The 18,566-nt window shown below is 41.8% G+C and overlaps 1 protein-coding gene across 1 annotated transcript in view; it reads left to right on the top strand.

Moving 5' to 3' along the window:
• Positions 1-862: 862 nt before the first annotated feature.
• mboat2a (membrane bound O-acyltransferase domain containing 2a) overlaps positions 863-18,566 on the top strand; it is a 34,517-nt gene continuing 16,813 nt past the window's right edge. Inside the window, exons 1-2 of the mRNA XM_058615794.1 lie at positions 863-1,133; positions 17,171-17,316. Of these exons, the coding sequence (XP_058471777.1) occupies positions 1,050-1,133; positions 17,171-17,316 (230 nt within the window). The 5' untranslated portion in view covers positions 863-1,049. The remainder of the gene's footprint in view (positions 1,134-17,170; positions 17,317-18,566) is intronic.

Raw genomic sequence — 18,566 nt, forward strand, 5'->3', positions numbered from 1 at the left:
TTAAGGCTACAGACCAAAACAATTTGTATTTCATTGGATATATATTCAATTTCTGCCAATAAATAAACCTCCTAAATGTTACATACTGGACCTTTAAAAGAGCAATTATGAAACGATGCCACAAATGAAACATTCATTTTAGGGATATTGGACTTTTTGACAATATCCGTAACTGCAGAGGTTGTTCAGTCTCTTCTGTAGTGAAATCAACATACTATTTTTCATAATCATAATCAGATGAAGATATAAAATGTCTTCAGAAATAAGATAAAAAAAATAATGTAGAGAGCACTACCATAAAAGTCAATGAGCTAGCAACTTATTTAGCTTACTGTCTCAGTCATTAGTCATATTGGTAGGTCTTGCCTAAAGCCCGCTAATAATTAGTTCATCAATAAATTCTTCACATTGTAAAGGAATTTACTAAAAATAAGTACTTAATTTATTTGTCTTTTTATTGTTTTTAATTAATGATTAATTCACTGGAATAACCATACAGGGCTGAATTATGTGTACAACTTTTTAATCAGGCATTTATAGTACAATTTCCATTACACTGCTTTTCCTTTTCCAATTTGTTTTGCTGAGTCATTTAGCTTCTCTCTAGCATACAAACGGACGTGTAGGTACATACAAGGTTGGCCAGGCTGTTAATGTTTCACTTAATATCTTTCCATATCTTTAATTTTATAGCTAATAATTCAAACGTATCTGTGCCGTGACATGTGTGAGGTTATTCGTCTCGCTAACTCCCAGCCTGAACGTTTTTGCGGCCCTCAGGGCGGTAGACGAAAGAGGAAGTGTTTGGCAGTGAAATCTCACCCTGGTTTTTTTCTCTACTCTTTGTTTGGTTGTGCACTGTGCGTTACAACCGTTCAGTGCGTCGCATCAGCAGCAGCAGCAGCGGCGGCGGCGGCGGCAGCGGTGGCGGCGGCAGAAGAAGAAGAAGAGGCAGCAGCAGCAGTGAATTTATTATCGCAGCAGCCAAGGGTATTGAAGTGAAACGGAGGAAGGAGCGAGAGAAAAGGATTTACGGATCCCGACCCAGCATGGCTACCCAAACGACAGCATCATGCACTGGATCCACTCTGCTGCAGCCCATCAGCGACATTATCAACCTCCCTCTCGATCAGGTATGGTTTTTTTGGATGGGTATATAACACTGATCCGTGACCCACCCGAGCCGCAGATGCACTTTAAACAGCACATCCACCGCCGTTAGCTAGCACATCATGTTAGTATTGGCCCATGACGACGACGACGATGATGATGATGCGCACCTCTGCGCTATCTCCGTCTGTGTACGTTGCGGATTCGCTGAAAACGAGTGCACACAATCAGTGTCGTTGTCTCCCCCCTCATCGTTGTCTCGCACCCTGGCATGCTACACCACAGCTAATGGCTCTTGTCTCTTCAAAGCTCAAAGCCACATCCAGAGGTGACCAAACAGTGACATCATTAGATCTGCTCTCCGCCAGTTTAATCTGGATTAACCACTTAAATTTAATTTAACGTTCACTTCATCCAGTTAGCCCCCCCAGACCTGTGTTTCTGGGCTACCATGACAAAAGCTGTATTGTTGACAAAGAAGATAATCTAGCTGCAGCATGCTTAATGGGACATTTCATTTTGGTCTAGTTCCAGGTAAATATCTGGTTATCAGGTTATAAATTCATAGCCACTGCAACTCTAGAGAAAGCCAAGCAAACCATGTGTTTATAATAGATGAGCCGAAAGATAACCAGTGTCAGTATTGGCCTGAAACTGGTCAAAACCACTAACTGAAATGACCCTATATGGGATTATTTTGTCTTATTTCGATAGTTGTAGCATTATATAATTTTAGTAGTTTAGTCGTCTGTATCAGAATGAAATCAGTATAATTTGATACTCAAGGTTGGGATATCGGTATCTATATTGGACATTAAATCGTTTCTAGAATCCCTTATTATTAAAGGTACAGTGTACATTTATGGTGCTTTTCCACTATACAGTATTGGCATGGCTCCACTCTACTTTTGCTTTTCCATTAGGGATAGTACCTGATGTTTTTTTTAGGACCTGCTCTGGTGAGGTTCTAAGCAAGCTGAGCCAGACTGTCAGCCACTGATTGGTCAGAGAGTTATGAGCGCGACGTCCGACACGGATACCGAACTGTAGAGCAGTGAAAACTAATCTTTTTAATTCACTGATTCTAATGATTCAGTACACCAATAAACAGCTGCTTTGCTAGTACTAGTAATAGTGGAAGAGTGCCTTTATTATGGCAACATTACAGCTATCCCTAACCCCACCCTTCCATTCCAAGTGTGTTGGAGAACCTGTGTAGCCTTCAGTTCAGAGTCAAAACTCAGACTATGGTAAGTTTGTCCCTTGTGGGCTGTTGTAAAAACATGACGGTCCAAAATGGCAGGCCCTGTAGAGCTGACCTGGCTCCTGATATAAATATATACATCGATTCTACACACTGGTACTTTTAAGTAATTTCTGTTATGAGTCACAGCCTATTTAGGTTTTACACGTGGTTGTCTGTAATAACAGAGCACCACAACTTCCCTTTTGTGTTTTGAAGCAGCATGAAAGGTGTTGGGTCACTTATGTATAACCACGCCCGACATGGCACACATGCACACGCGAAGTGTAATTTTTACGAGTAACATGCAAAACAACAAAGACGTGCCCGCTGTGATTGTGTGTGGACGCACGAGTGAATCAGGGTGTGTTGGACAGACTTCCTCAGAGCCACACCACCGCCACAACAGCTGCTTCACTTTTCTGCCATCGCCTCAGCTGTTGGAAGTATGATTTGTGGAAGTAGGCTGTGGCTTGTCTGACGAAAGTGTGAAAGGCCCCTTTTTAACCACATTGGTTTGTTTTCACATGGAAATTCCATGGAGTTACGGGTCAAATGATCACCTAGTTGCAGTTATTGTTGTTTGTTTATTATTATCTTGAATCTCTTGCTGTCTAAAATGAGTCTGAATAACCTGAGCACAATCAGAGTCAAAGAATATCTTCGTTCTTTCTATGCAATAGCAGTCATTTGTTGCTATTTTTCTTTTCTTATCCACAGCCAACTACATTTACATGCAAGCCACACACTCATGACTCAATTTATTTTCTGATCAGGCCCAAGCAAAGCCTGGTTGTGGTTGTACAAGGTTACATCATAAGAGGAAACCCTGTATCCTCTGCTGTGACCTGAAATGATTTTGTGTTTGAGAGAATAGAACCGTTTCACATCTTGTTTCGTCGCCGCGGTCATTTCCACTGCTACCACGCCACGTGACATAAGATTTTATTGTGAATCAAACACAACACTAGGTCCACCCCCACCTGCATATCCACACTGGAGAGTCCCATCATGTCTGTCCTACTAAAAACATTCACACCTGTGGTAGGAATGGTGCATGGCAAGATCTCTCTTTTGATCTAGTTTCCAAATAACAAACAATTCCCTACTGGGACCTGAATATGCCTTGTGGTTTTTGTTTACACCATTCCCTTACATTATTAAGATCGCTACAGTTTAGTTATTATCTACATTGCTAAATCTAACCATTTGCTTGCCTCTGGGACAGCAGTCATTAATCATAACCCCTTTTTTTTTTTTTACAGTTTCCGCTTCTATTTTTATAGTTTCCATGCCTTTTTGCCATAGTGACATAGCAGTGCAGTCAATGGAAGTCTAGCAATTGTGCAGGAAATGAGAAGTCACTTGCTCTGTCATGTATTTGTTTACTGGTATTGACTCGCGGTGCTGCCGTTCATGCCTCCGGCTGTCCTTTTAATGTTTCTCTCCGTTTGAATGAATACCGGTACGAGTATGTGAAAAGGACATGTAATCGTAGCCCATCCCGGCGCACACTAGTTTGTCGTCGCAGGTACGTGTAGTCGCCCCTTGTGACAATGTGGTTTGTTCGCTTCCCGCCAAATGTGTGCCCTGCTGTGCCAGTGCTGCTATCAGCGACCACAAAAATCAATACAGCCACTCGGATACAGTATAGCCCGTGTATCACAGTCACCGGCGCCGATTTTTATGAAGCTGTTCTACTGTGGCACCTCGGTGTGTGTCGTTAGGGTGGTAAGCCCTGGGAGAGACGGGCCTCTGCACTGGCCTGTGCCAGAGCTATAACGGGAGCTGTGAAATCTGAACTGACACTGTGCTTCTGCCTCTTTCTGCTTCCCTTTCTTTCGTTATCACACACAGCCTGTCTATTCTCTGTAATATGCTGGAAGTGCTTTGAATAAGGCCTCCTGCTGCTTTTTTTTGTGTACCCACACAAACTGTATGTAAGATGCACCCAGACTGATCCAGTGGCTCAGAAATACAGTAGGTTAAAAATGGCACTTCCTGACCCAGAGCTGTGTCCTCCTTCGATTTGGTTGTATCTAGGTGTTTTATCTGGTGACATATTAGTGTATCTTAAACGTAGGGTTGGAGATCCTGGTTTTGAGCAGGCTACATTTTCAACGCCCTCCAGAGCACGGGAACGCACAACAAACACATATTCACGAGCATCAGTAAATTTCAGTACTTTCCGGAGACGCTAACTATTTTTTGATACTTGTTCAAATCACAAAGACATAAAGTTAACCTACCAGTCTTGGATCACTCTGCATCAGCCTTTTTCTGGGCCGTAGCTTTCCCAAATAAAAACGGCTATAGTTTGCGCCAACAACACCTGTTGTTGGCACCTTTTCTGCCTTAACGTTGCTGCAACTGTCTCGTTGAATGTTTAGCAAGCCAGCAGAAGCTGTGGCGTTGTCTTCTGAGCATGCGCGGTTAGGGAACGAGGAGGGGCACGTACATCACGATCCAATTAATTAGTTTGGGCCGTTAATATTTGAAGATTGGATGGTGTTTTTTCTGGCCTGTCCATTCCACAGGTGACATTAATTAATTGGTTACAATTGTGGTGTGAAGATGACTTTAAGCAATACAGTAAAAAATGCTCCAGAAAATTATCTCCCAATACGCCTTATTCCAAACAACAAATTTCAGAAAGCAACTTGGTTTTCGTTGGCTTTATATCTTAATCTTCCTTCACTTCACTGCCTGACTTATAGATATGCTAGATTTGCATTTCAGTCCATTAAACTCTAAACAAAGGCATGTCATATTTTTGCATTGACACTATTATCAAGTAGAGCTTGCAAACAAGCTAGCTTTTAAAGTATGACTAGTCTTGCAGGTAGGACTTTTGTATATCGGTATATCTTTTATTATTGAGGGTGTACCACAAGGTTTGATTTTAGGCCCAGTTTGGTTTTTCCTCTCAGAGTTTCTTTATAGTTTTAAAAGAATAGCATCACTAGTGGTAATGTCACATTTTCTGTTGACCTTGAATGAATGTTTCCTCATCTGTTCCAATAAGCAGCAGATAGGCTCATGGTGCTGACCTTTACATATAACATAATGTACAAAGAACCTTTACGCCTTACTGATTGACTGGTTCTTGTGACTTTATGGAACTGACACAGTGTTTGTGTTTTCTGGAGTCTTCAACAAAAACATGGTGACCCATATACATGCCCTTCAATACTGTGAATTGTTTTTGTTCACTCCGTAAAGGTGACTTCATTTGATAATGTTTACTGATCAGGTGCTTGCATTCTGTAGGTAGGAAACTACTAGCTGATATATAATGTTGTACCTCTTCATACAGAGAAATTACCATCCATCCATCCTCTACCACTTTATCCTCCCCATGAGGGTCACGGGGGGGTCACGGGTACACTCTGGACAGGTCGCCAGTCCATCACAGCGTCACATGGAGACACCCATTTTCCAGAGAAATGACCATTCGTCACAAATTGCTCTTCTGTGTTTCACGTGGTTAAAATTCTTACTTCCTTCTCATGGGAGCAGAACTACAATAACTGCAATACCGCTGACGGAGGAACATGCCGTCAACATGCTGCTGTTGTAGCTGACCAATCGTCACCGTGAGTGAACATACAATGCGGGATATCAAGCTGCGGCCCTGTATGTACCGGACCACAGTTGTGCTGCTGCTGTGGTCACAAATGGCCAGCTGTACAGGCCCAGCTGTACAATCAGTCTTCTGTTTATGTGACATATTGGATTGCAGTTTGTCACTGTCCACAGCCATGTCTTTTATCATGATAACAAGCTGTCTTTTGTTGGTGCTGCTGCATTTTTCCACCAGGCTTTTGTACTGCAGGCCTGTGAGCCTACTGCGGTGTTGACTCCTCGCTCTCCCTTTTATCTACTGACAATTTCCTGCCGGATGCTCACGTGACTCAACGTTGCTCCTAAAATATCTGGCTTGAGTCTCACCAGCTCTCATGCTCGAGTTATGAGCAGCTTTGCCTGAACAATCACACATTAGCTTCTCTCCAAGGTCTCTTGCTGCTGACTGAGTCCCTGGAGCTCCTGGCTCAGTGCTCCTGGTCTCACTTTGAAGCCCTCAGGTCTCGTCAGAGTTTCCCTATCTCCCCAATGTCTTTAATTGGCTATCGTCTGGGGAGTGCTATGCCTCCAATTGATTTCTTTCCCCCATTGGCCCTCTTTAATGGAGTGCTGCTGGCTGCTGCTTATTATTATTATGGTGCACAATCAACAACACAGGTATGTGCAATTCCTCTTGGGGAACATGGAAAGACTTTGCTGTGTTGTTAACATGACTGCGTGGCTTGAGAACACAGTAATGTACAAATAGAGAGTTCTTGAAGTGGCCTGTCATGTGTTAATGAGGTTTGTCTACACATAGCGCAGTGTTTATTCTTTCTTTATTAGGGATTGAGATCAATTAAATATTCTTTGTTGATCTAATGATGTAATTTGATAACTATGTATGAAGTGCAAGTACTGTTTATGTGCCTCGGTGTGAGTGTGTTGGATCATATAACCCTGTATTGCCAGGGTTACATTACATGTGATTCTACTCTCTGCAGTCTTGGTTTTGCCACGCCGTCGTATTAAAGACATCAGTCAAAAGTGAAGCGAGGCCTGCGTCATGTTCTGACACATAACAAACGTGAAGTCTCTATCTTTGGTTGCTCCATCCTGTCCTACTGTAAGCAGTGAGATCTGTGCATCTGTCACTCCTCTTCACTCTGAAGTACTCGGCGTTGCTGTGAAAGTGGAGGCCCACATGACTCGGCTTTGTAACTCATTAGTTCCGTCTGTAATGGTGTGTGGTGTCATGAGGGGTAATCGTGTGTCTGTGCTAAAATAGCCTGCTCTTTGGTGCCTGAAGGACCATCGCAGAAGGAATCTTAATCTCACAATAGCTGCGTATACTGTAACACAACAAGTGGTGTAAGTAGGGCCTACTTTGAGGATTTGCCTCCACGTATTTCCACTGTTGACATCATCCAAGGTTCTGGTCAGTTTCAGAACAAGAAAAACTGTAGAACAAATGAAATATATGTATATGAAACTAGAACAAAAGCTGGTATGCATTACCTATGAATGCCTGGCACTTTCAGTCCAGTTTTACCGTTGCACACATTCTCTTTTCTGAGGTTTTTGAAGTTGCAACAGATATTAAAACCCTAGAACACACTGTAGCTCTTCTGTCAATGAATATCTGCTTGTCCCATGTGTAAATTATAGCCATTAAATGGTGCATAACTTCACATGAGACCTCCTCCGGTGACTCTTTGGCCTTTACTTGATGTCGTTAGTTACAGTATAACTGAGCAGCACTATAACACGAGCACAGAACATTTATTTAGCCAGCCAGGAAATGTCAGTTACTTAACAAGCTTATGTAACACCTGCCTTGTATTTTTATCTTAACTGGAGGAAAAAAAAAAGTGGTTTGTGCTTGATATTTAAGCATGATTGTAAAGTTCAGATGATTTGAGTCGGTTGTATTCTTCTGGCCTGTCGCTTGTAAATATCTGTATAGTTTGTCCGATTATTCTCAGAACACCATTTAGGAATTGTGTATGTACTGTCTTGCTGTATCATAGCAACCGACTGCCTCCCCATCCATGTATGTTTCCTCTCCTGAGTCAGTTTAACTCTTGAATATTTGACGATTCACATGGCAGGCTTGTGTTGTTAAGGATTAGGATTTCCGGAAACGCTTTGCTGTGTGTCAAAGTGTATCGTGACTGGCAAGCATTTCCGCTTTCTTTGAAAGTCACATAAAGGCCATTGCACTTGTGTCTAAGGTCACATCTCCCATATTAGTGGTTTATATTTTGCTGGTTGTTCTTGCCTTTGGGTTTAGACCAGTGTCCAACATTTCTGCCAAGTTTGTGTTCCATTTTTACGTCTTTTTTTCTGATTTAAAGTCTGTTTTTTTTTTCGTTTTTAAGCAAGGCCAATCACTGTTTCTTTATAGATTCCACATTGAGAAAATACAGCTGTAGTCCCATGTTCAAAACAACATGGGTGTGGTGGTTGGAGTCAGTGTTGGCAGTCTGTATTTGAAATAAGTCATCACAAGCTAAGGTTGATTCTTCCAGTCACACATATTCTAGTTTCTAACTCAAAAATAGTTTTAATCAAATCAAATTGTGAGATCATGAGAGATTCACAGCCCCCACCATCCAGAGTTCCACTTTTTCTTTACACCGAAATAGAGCTTTGGAAGTAATCAACAGTGAATATTCAAACCAAGCCACTGAGGTAAAGAGACAACTGTTGTTCATTCAAGCTAAGTTGGCAAAGAAAATATATCCAAACCCCAAACTTTAAAACCCAAATTCCCACCCATTCAGATTGCTGAATATTATATAAGCTGTGTAGACCTGGAAGTGTCTGTCCACCATCAGTTCCTACAGGATCTACGGAGAAGAAAAGTCCCTAATTCCAGGCGTATCCAGTGTGTTGTGTCATACTTCAGGCTGTAATCGGAGCCAAAGATGCTTCGACTTAGTGCTGTTTCTCAAGTGAAGGGGTCTGAATGTGCTCTGAATGCTTTCTGAATTCACTGTGTATATTTAATAATAAATTATATAGCTGGCAGTTGTTGTTTTTTGTTGTAGTTTTGGACAGAATGTGAAGCCAGACACACTCACGTCTGCGCTCGCAGGCACACGAACAATCGTAGGAACTTCATGCCTTTTTCCCTACGAAAAATCGTTGCCAACAAGATATTGGCTCCGTCTTTTAGTCTCCTTCCTTCTCTTTCTCCATTGTTCTCTTTGGTTTTACATGGACATGGCAGCAGTAGGAAGGTAACAGTGGGCATCTGAGCAAGAGTCACGCAGGACTGTGTAACTTTATTCTGCTCTGACATTACCTCATTATTATGCTTGCCAATGGTGTACCAGAACAAATGCTAGGAGCATAGTTGATGTTTCAAACAAAAAGCAGCTCTAAAATTTCACCTTGTCTGTACGTTCTCAGCTTAATCAAGCTAAGTCCATAGTCCGACTAAGACAGGCAATCGGACAACTTGCAGAGTCTGAACATGCATGCGGAGTAAATTGATTTATTGGCCATGTATGTCTGACTCTCCCTATGTAGGTGGCGCTGTATCTCTCTATAAGCTTGTGCGTTGGACAGTGAGATGGATCGTGTACAAATTAGATCGAGCAAGGCTCTTGTGGTTGCTTTGTTGTACTTCCACGTAGACCGGGGTGGAAATTTTGGTGCATGTGCAGAAGTCCGACTCCAACCCGGCTTATCCTATACATGCAGGAATAATCCGACTATGAATCACATTATCCAGGTATATTAGTCCGACTAAGACTAGCTCGGGTTTAGTCGGACTAACGTGTTTACAAGACATTAAGAAAACTGAATTATTGTCTTAGTCTGACTAAAATTAGGGATGTCCCGATCCGATATTGATATCGGATATCGGTCCGATATCAGCCAAAAACGCATATCGTATTATATCGGAGTGCCTCTAAAATCTCCGATATAAGCGCTCTGATACAACAGTCCATTCTGCTCCAGCACTTCTATCCAGCAGTGCCCGTTGTGATCACTATTCTCACATTCCACACTACAAAATAAGTCATTAAAGTACGTATGATTAGTGCTGATATCGTATCGGATCAATATCGGTATCGGCCAATACTCAAGGCTTCAATATCGGTATCGTATCGGAAGTGAAAAAGTTGTATCGGGACATCCCTAACTAAAATAGGACTTTTAACATGCATGTAAGCACACTGACTGACCGGCATGACCGTAGAGTCTGACCAGCACCACTTTTGGCACTGATCATTTCCAGCTTTAACAGATCCACCCTTTTAGTCTGTAGCAATGTAATCGATCTTCAGCTGCCTCCATGTGGACTCAAAGCAATGCAGCAACCTATCAAGGAAAGATGTTTTCGTTTCTGTTTGGCCTGATCTAGTTTCACAGTTGACACGTACACACACACACACACACACACACACACACACACACACACACACACACACACACACACACACTTACGTCAGTTTGTCTCCCAGAACCTTGACGAATTGGGCCACATTTGCTGGCCAAGACAAAAGCAGTCATGCCGTTGCCTGTGCCTTGGTCTGGCTGCAGATAATTGTGTGTATGTGCACATGCGTCGGTGTTGCTCCCGTGCGTTTGTGTGCGGAAACATTGAAAGGCCACGCATCACTCACTGCATTCCCCTGCAGCTATGGATGTGGGCTGCATGGCAGAGGATGAAGTAGCAAGCATCACGTCCATTCTAGAAATGTCTCTGACTGAAACCTAAATGTATTTCTTCATAAAAGAGTTTTAAGATATAGGCTGTGCCTCCACTTATTTTGTTTTTTACTGATACTTCATTTTGAAGTTGTCTGTTTTTCTTGCTCCACCTCGCTGCATTAACCTTGTATCTTTTGTGCTGGGTGTAAATTCAGTTTCACAAGGTTCGGTTCAGTTCAGTTCAGTGTCTGATTCATTTCGGTAAAGTTTTCCGCCACATTTCAGTCGCCAGTTTGCTTGAGTATGGGATTCTTTGGGATTAGACATCTATGCCGTTGTGAAAAGTGCTGACAGCTGCGCGTTTGCACAGACGTAGTCCCTCAGGACAATCCGCACACTTTTACGTCTACTATTGTCTGATACGCCAATATGCTCCGTAGCCACGTTTTACTTATAATTCAGACTGTGACATTAGTTGAGTTAAATGTCAGTCTTTTGATTCTGTGACATCAGCACAGGGACTCTGTGTGTGAGTCATTCTCAGGGATAGCTGACAGGAATGAGAATGTGCAGAAAGCACTGTAGCATTAGCTGTAAGGGAGGGAGGACTGTGTGTGTATGGGGGGGTAGGTGTTGACAGAATTACATGGAGGGAAAAAAGGTTTTTTATGCTAATAACTGTCTGTTTTTTTTTGTGTAGGCACAAACAAACACATACAGGCATTCATGCACGGACGGGAACCTTCCTGTCGCTGTGGCAAAGGTTGGGATAGGGAGGAATACACGCATGCAGCTTTGTGCGAGAGGAACTATTTTAGTCTAGTCACAGACCATGCACAGCACAGGAAGGGAAGACTGCTACTTAGGAAAAGTGTGTGTGTGTGAGAGCGAGAGAGAGAAAGAGCGAGGGCTAATTGAAGTGAAAGTCAGTACTTCTGCAAGGAAAGGTGTTCTGCCCCTGCAGAGAACAGGTCAGACTCAACCAGCCACTTTTATTGAGATGTGCATCTGTCCTTCCTTGCTATTCAAGGATAAACTTATGATTCTGTGTCTTGTTTTTTGGTGGGTTTTCTTTTTTTAAAGAGAAAAGTAAAAGGAAAACTGGGAAAATAAGTCACCAACTGTCTGTACCCTCCTTCGCTGCCACTGTAGCGTCTTCATAATGTTTTTTTTTTGCCTGGCTGCAGGTCCTGTCCATGACATCTCTAGGACTGAGACACAAACTGGAGGGGGGGGCGGGGGATAAATCATGACTGCTGTTGTAAAATCTCAATTGTCTGAGACAGAAATATGAGAAATAGCGATTGTGATTTGCACCATTTTCTCCCCCGACATGTACACAGACGTACTGTATTCCAATCCGTAATCAGGAAGCTGGCTTATTTCAGTCTTCCTGTGTGTCAACTATAACTTCCTCCCTCCCCGTAAACTCCTGTCAGTCTAAAATGTAGCTCGCGTCTTAAAGCTGAGCTGAGCCCCCTTCGCCGCAGCTGCTAGGAGAAATTGCATGACAGCTTATTGCCTTTGAACACTAATCGCTGGCTGGCTGGTGCCTGCTCCCAATCAAAACATCTGCATGCAGCGTCTCATTCTCTGTGTCTCCTTGGTCCGTGTGCTGCGATGGCATGTGGTTGACTTTCAAAGACGGTATCCTGTGGTCCTGAGACCGGAGTAATTACATGAGGGCGTGCTCTGCCTCTTTTTGTGTGGTGTTTTTTTTTTTTGGCTTGTGTGCAAATTAGGGGTCTGTCACGATAACCGGTACGCCAGGGCAAATATCGCCATTCTGACTGGCGCTGCTCGAATGAATGAGTGAAACGTCCACTTTGTTCTCTATGTTGTGAAATCCTGCACTTTCAGCTTTTCACGCACATTTTTGTTTTCTTTAATTTGACCAATATCACGTAGGATGTATCAATATATGATTGTCTTTGCAATATATAGATTATCAAAGAATCGCTGTATCGCGATATTATTGGTATCGTGACCATGTATGGTATCATATCGTATCGTAGCCACCTTTTTAAATTCTACTGTGTTGATCTCGTCCATTTGATTTCATCTGAACTTTTTACCTTTAACCTTTTAATGTGTCTGTTTTATTTTTTCTTAACCTTTGTGTGTTTGATTTATCTTCTTATTTAATATGTAAAGTGACATTATCATTATTATTATTATGAGGTACTCACACCCCTAGTGCAAATATTATGTCAGTGGGGAGTTAACTAAGGTAAGAAATCCCTTTAATGCAGTTTCCTATTGGCCCGTGTTTTAATCCAAACTGGAGCATATTCCCTTTTTATTGTAGCTCCTTTTTGAGTCTCTTGCACACTCTTGTTTAGCACACATATTCTGCCTTACCCGCTAAAACCGTTCCAGAGGTGAAACCCAGGATACGGTTGGCTTCAGACAGAATCAATAATTGAGAAGGAGATTCATGTTTTATGAATAAAGAAACAACGCACCCCTGCACAGAAGCTTGCTAAATGTTTATGAAATCAACTACTATTTCAACTCCGTTAAGAGCCAGAGGGAAACGCGTTTTAGCCTCGTCTTATGACGAAGAGCGGTGCCGTGTCTGTGTTTTTGTCAGGTGCAGCAGCGTTTGCCCAGGAGTCATCAGCAGTGGGTGCATACCTCACGCTCCTCTGCGTTCATCTGTAATGTGACGCTGACGTCAGTGTGAAATCACATATGTGAGGGGAAATGTAGCAAGTCCACTCTTGTTGAGTAACTGCTGCTCGGGAAAATGGCCTGTTTTGATTGTGAGTTGATTTCCCAGTGGCTAGAAATCATTTGGACGACACAGATTCCTCTGCATCTAGACGTTTTGGCTCCATTCATAACAAAGTGATCCTTTCTAGTTTGTAACTGCCGAAACCTTGGTGTTTGTATCGATATTAATGAGTTTCTGAGTTCATTAATGATTTAAGTTTTTCATGAAGCCACTTGCTATTAGTTCCAATTTATGCTTCAGCCGGTACCACAGTCTCATAACTCGTATTTCATGAAAGGCTGATGGGTAGAGACTTCACAGTTCATAAATGACACAGTTCAAGCTTATACCACACGCCCAGCTTGTCAACTTATCACCTACAGTTCAACATTACTCAAGCCCTGAACAATGGAGTTCCTCAGTCACACCCATCCACCGTCTCCCACATGAAATTCCTGCCTTACAAACGGCATGTTGATGCATCCATGAATGTGCTGATATCACTCCCTCTCGCTGTCGGGGCTCTGGCACGGACAAGTAGTAGTTCCCTCAAGTCCAAGTCCATTTATCACTCTGCTTTTGCACAGTCAGTCGAACGCTGGTTATGTTTTTAAGTGAAGTTCCAGAGGAACAATAAAGCCACTGCAGTCTTTTAACCCTCGTATGACCATCATGATATTCAGGCCGCCTGGATTTATTTTTGATATTATGGCTGCAGAATTGTCAAAAAATGCTCTATTTCTCTGCTTTCCGGTATCCATCCATCCATCTTCTACCGCTTCATCCACCACGTGAGGGTCGCCAGTCCATAGTTTTTGAATTTTCTAGCTCGCACAAATGGTCTAGGAGTTACGGTAATGCCAAATGGTCACAGAAGGGTTAAACCATGAAGCTGTCATTTCAAGCGATTACAAAGACAGAATAATTCTCCGACCGTGTTACAAATATTGAATTCATAAATTGCCCACCCACAACATGGCTCAGCTAAAATGCTGTTGCTGATTTCTATTTACATTTTTACTGCCTGTGCATTGTGACGCATACTCAGGATGTTTGGATTAATCGGATTTGGCATTATTCTCTTTGGATATCCAATCCAGTGTCCGATTATGAAGTATTGTATGGGCTTATCTTAATTGCCATTACTGTAAGATATGTAACTTTAGACTTAAATTGACAGCTCACTGTACCACACTTTTTATGCCTTATTAAATTACTGTCCATTATCCACAAGCTGCGGGAGGAAACATGAGCCAATCGCAGCGCACATTGCTACACCCTGCATATCAGTCGCCAAATAAACTGCATGTCTTTGCACTGGTGGAGGAATTCAGCGAGCAATGGCTTCACGTGCAAGAAGGAAACTTAAGTAAATGGCATCCAAAGCTGTGGTTTGATTTGATGTTGTTACCAGAGCATCTAAGTCTGCTCTTTGCAGTTTGGATTGCAAAGGAAACCGGGGTCAGGGGAGGATCGGTCAAAGCATTTATTAGTCATTGTTTCTGTCAGTGCCAATAAAACTTATCTTTATTAGCTAATCGCTGGGCTGAGTTGTTTGCTTTTCTTTTTTTTTATCAATAACAAATACTGTTGTCAGATTTATGCAATTTCACTTTATGCAACTTCTGCTGAAATAGAAGCCAGTTTTCATTTCCAGTCAGTTCTCACTAAGGGAATACTATTGACTAAATATGTTTACATATTTGTCTTTTAGTAGTTGTTTTAGTAGTTATCCCTGAGGGATTCAACGTGGCCTAAAAGGAAAAAGGCATAAGAATGTCTCTGTGGTGAGGGGACAACAGCTAAACCACTAAATTCTGTAATTCGGTGCAAAACAACGACTGTATTTGGTCTGTGGAGATAGATCAGTAGAGATGCACTCTAATGCCAAGTGTCAATTTATGTTCAAGGATCTGTGCACTTGTGATCGGATCAGCCGTGCTCCATGTTAATGGCAGGTGTGTGAACAGGGCCTCTGTTTGCTTCTGGGTTAATCTCTGACAATAGCATCAGGACCAGACCACGGTCTTTTGTTCCAGGATCTCTTTGTGGATTGTGGATTATTTGTAGGTCCATTCATTGCCGCTTTATCCTCCACACGAGGGTCACGAGGGCGCTGGTGCCAATCCCAGCTGACAGAGGTACAGTACACCCCCCCCCGTACAGGTCGCCAGTCCATCACAGGGCCACGACCGTCCGCACTCACGGTCAATTCAGAGTGTCCAATTTTCCTAATCCCAAAAATCTGCATGTTTTTAGACTGTGGGAGGAAACGGGAGAACACACGGGGAGAACATGCAAACTCTATGCAGAAATGCCTTTGTTCGGACCGGGGTCGTGAACCCAGGCCTTACCACTACACCAACCATTTTACATCCCAACTGGGAATCCTCCTTTGTAGTATTCATGGCAGTAGAGGAACAAAGGAGGCCACCTCCTCGCATGTAAACACGGAAAAATATTATATTAATATACCAATATTCACTGCTAAAAGCTATCAGATGTGATTTGTTACTACATATAGTAGCGTGCAGACGTTGTTATACTTCTGTAATACCTCTCTCCCTCTCCCGGGCATTAATCATGTCCTTTCTATAGATAATGGATGGTGCTCATGGTCTCTCTGGCCTTTCACTGCTTACCGGCCAGATGGATCTGTTAACGTGACCTATATTTATAGGTGGGGGCCGTTGTGTCTGCAGACATGCATCACTTACCATGACATCAGAGAATGAAGATTTCCTAGAGGGAGTGCACTTTTCATTTGTCTTGGTATTAACTAACTGTAATGGCTTTTTTTTTTCTGATAAATGATTAGTCTCGTTTCTGCTTCTGTTTTGTCCCAGGTCTGTGTTTTAATGCGCTGTGAGTCAGCCTGGGTTTTAATAAAACACACTGGAAACCGCTCACTCCTTTTCTGTACATGCATTGGTTATGACTCGACATAGTTTAACGTAGTTTGTCTTCGTTGTTTATCTGGAGTTGTCACCGGCGTGAGTTCATGGAGCAAAAGGAGTCCCTTAAGAGGCTTGGCTCTCGCTCTCCAAAATCTGGTTAGAGGAATTTGCTTTTGAATTGTGCTCTGGATTCAAAGGATGTTGTTCGTTTTTGGTGTATGATGTTTAAGGAATTCATTTTCCTATTTGTTGTTCTATATGTACAATGATTATACTATAAGATAGGGATGGGGCGATACCACTTTTTGGGTGTCCAATGCTGATACCGATATCAGTCACAGTCATTCTAGGCCATTTATGAACTGTGAGTCATTTCAAATACACAGTTCTCCAACTGTGTGTTCTCCCAAAAAAGACTAAAATGTTGTTGCTGATTTTTATTTACAAGGATTTTTGGATTGTATCGGTTTTTACGAATTTTATACTGACCGATTCCGATTCTCATCCCTACTGTAAGAATATATTATTAATGTTCTGTGAGGGTTTGAATATGTAGACTCGCTTGGGGTCTGTTCATGGTCTTGATTAACTGACAGGATGACATTATCCAGTTAACTCTATAACTGTTCATGTCTGTCCATTGTTGGATCACGATAAATGTATTTTTTAAATCATATAGTCAGAGTTTTGAAAAAATCTTCAAAGAAACATGGGGATAGAGACAATATTCATGCAGCAGTTTTCTAGGATTGAACTTGTTTTATGTGCACTTGTAACCCTAACCCTAACCCTAACCCCTACAGGGTGGCCGTATTTTCCATCGTGAACCAGGTCAACGTTGTGGTCCACTCGCTCTTTATTTCACATCCTCCATTCATCTGCATTAACATCACTCTAATCCCCAACACTTGGCCCAGTTCCTGCTGCCATGCATATAATGTATAACGCTGCATTTTGTGTTTCCCTGCACAGGTGAATTTTGTGGCAGGTCAGCTGTTTGCCCTGCTCATGGCTGTGTGGTTTCGGATCTACCTCCACCCCAGTAAAACCAGTCCGTTCATCAGGCATGTGGTGGCCACTCTACTGGGCTTCTACTTGGCTCTCTTCTGCTTCGGCTGGTGAGTCACTCATCTGTTTCACCTCCAGCTCTGTTTTTCCCATTGTACTCTGCTCCTTACTTCCTTCCTCAAAATTTCTTCCTACAATGTCATGGTAGTGAGGTCGCCTTCCGGCAGACTGTGGCCATGTCCTGGTTTGATACTGGTGTATTTACTACACTTAATCTCTCTGGATTGTTATTCTTATGGTTCAGTTATCGGTATATGAAAAGCTTATGGAATACTGGCGATAATTGGTTAAACATTTAACGTGTTACCCCACAAAGCCTGTGGTATACTTCCGTGCACATGTGGTCGCATATCGCAGACCTAGGGTCCTGTAGTATCCCACTTCACCAACGGGTGGCGGTAAGAGTCTGGACGCAGGGAATCGGACGCATTCCTACCAAAGAAGAAGAGAACGATGCTACAGCTCCCTTGGACACGTCTGGAGTTGTCACGATACCAAAATGAGTAACCACGATACTATACCAGACAAAGTATCACGGTTCCGGGTATTATCGCGATACTGCAGCCTTTTTTTAATTATTATTATTTTTATGAACTGCAATGTATTTGTACAAGTTATAAATACTTTTTAACATTAATTACTTACAATTTTGTTTGGTGCATGATAAACATATAATATATATATATATATATATATATATATGTATGTATATATATATATATATACACACATATATATATGTGTGTATATATATATATATATATATATATTTATTTATATATTATATATAAAAAATATAAATATGTATATATATTTATATGTGAAATGTGTGTCAAAATATCATTTTAGCTGAATTATTATTACGCATCTTATTCTACAGACTGAAGAGAACATCTGTTGTTTCTCACAGGGCTGCACAAATATCACACATTAATCCTTTTAAATATGTTTTTTTGAATGAAAATGAGAATAATGATGTAAAAAAAGATGTCCGTTGACCTCTGATATCGCGAATCATATCGCAATCGCATTTCCTGTCAAAATAACCGCAATTAGATGTTCATTCAAAATTCTTCAGCCCTCAGAAAATGAATGAACTTTATTATTCCTTGATATGATTTGAAGTTTTTTTTAAAATGGAAACCGTCTAACGAAAGAATAATCAAACATAACGCTAACCGTGTCATTAATCATGAATTTAGTTAAGCAATTCGTGGATCAACTCCAGTCTATGGGTTAATTATTAATTAACGGGTAAGCACTTACAGTCTGACATTATTATGAACAGCAAACAGCCTGT

The sequence above is a fragment of the Solea solea genome, chromosome 18, assembly GCF_958295425.1.
Source record: "Solea solea chromosome 18, fSolSol10.1, whole genome shotgun sequence".
Taxonomy (NCBI): Eukaryota; Metazoa; Chordata; class Actinopteri; order Pleuronectiformes; family Soleidae; genus Solea; species Solea solea.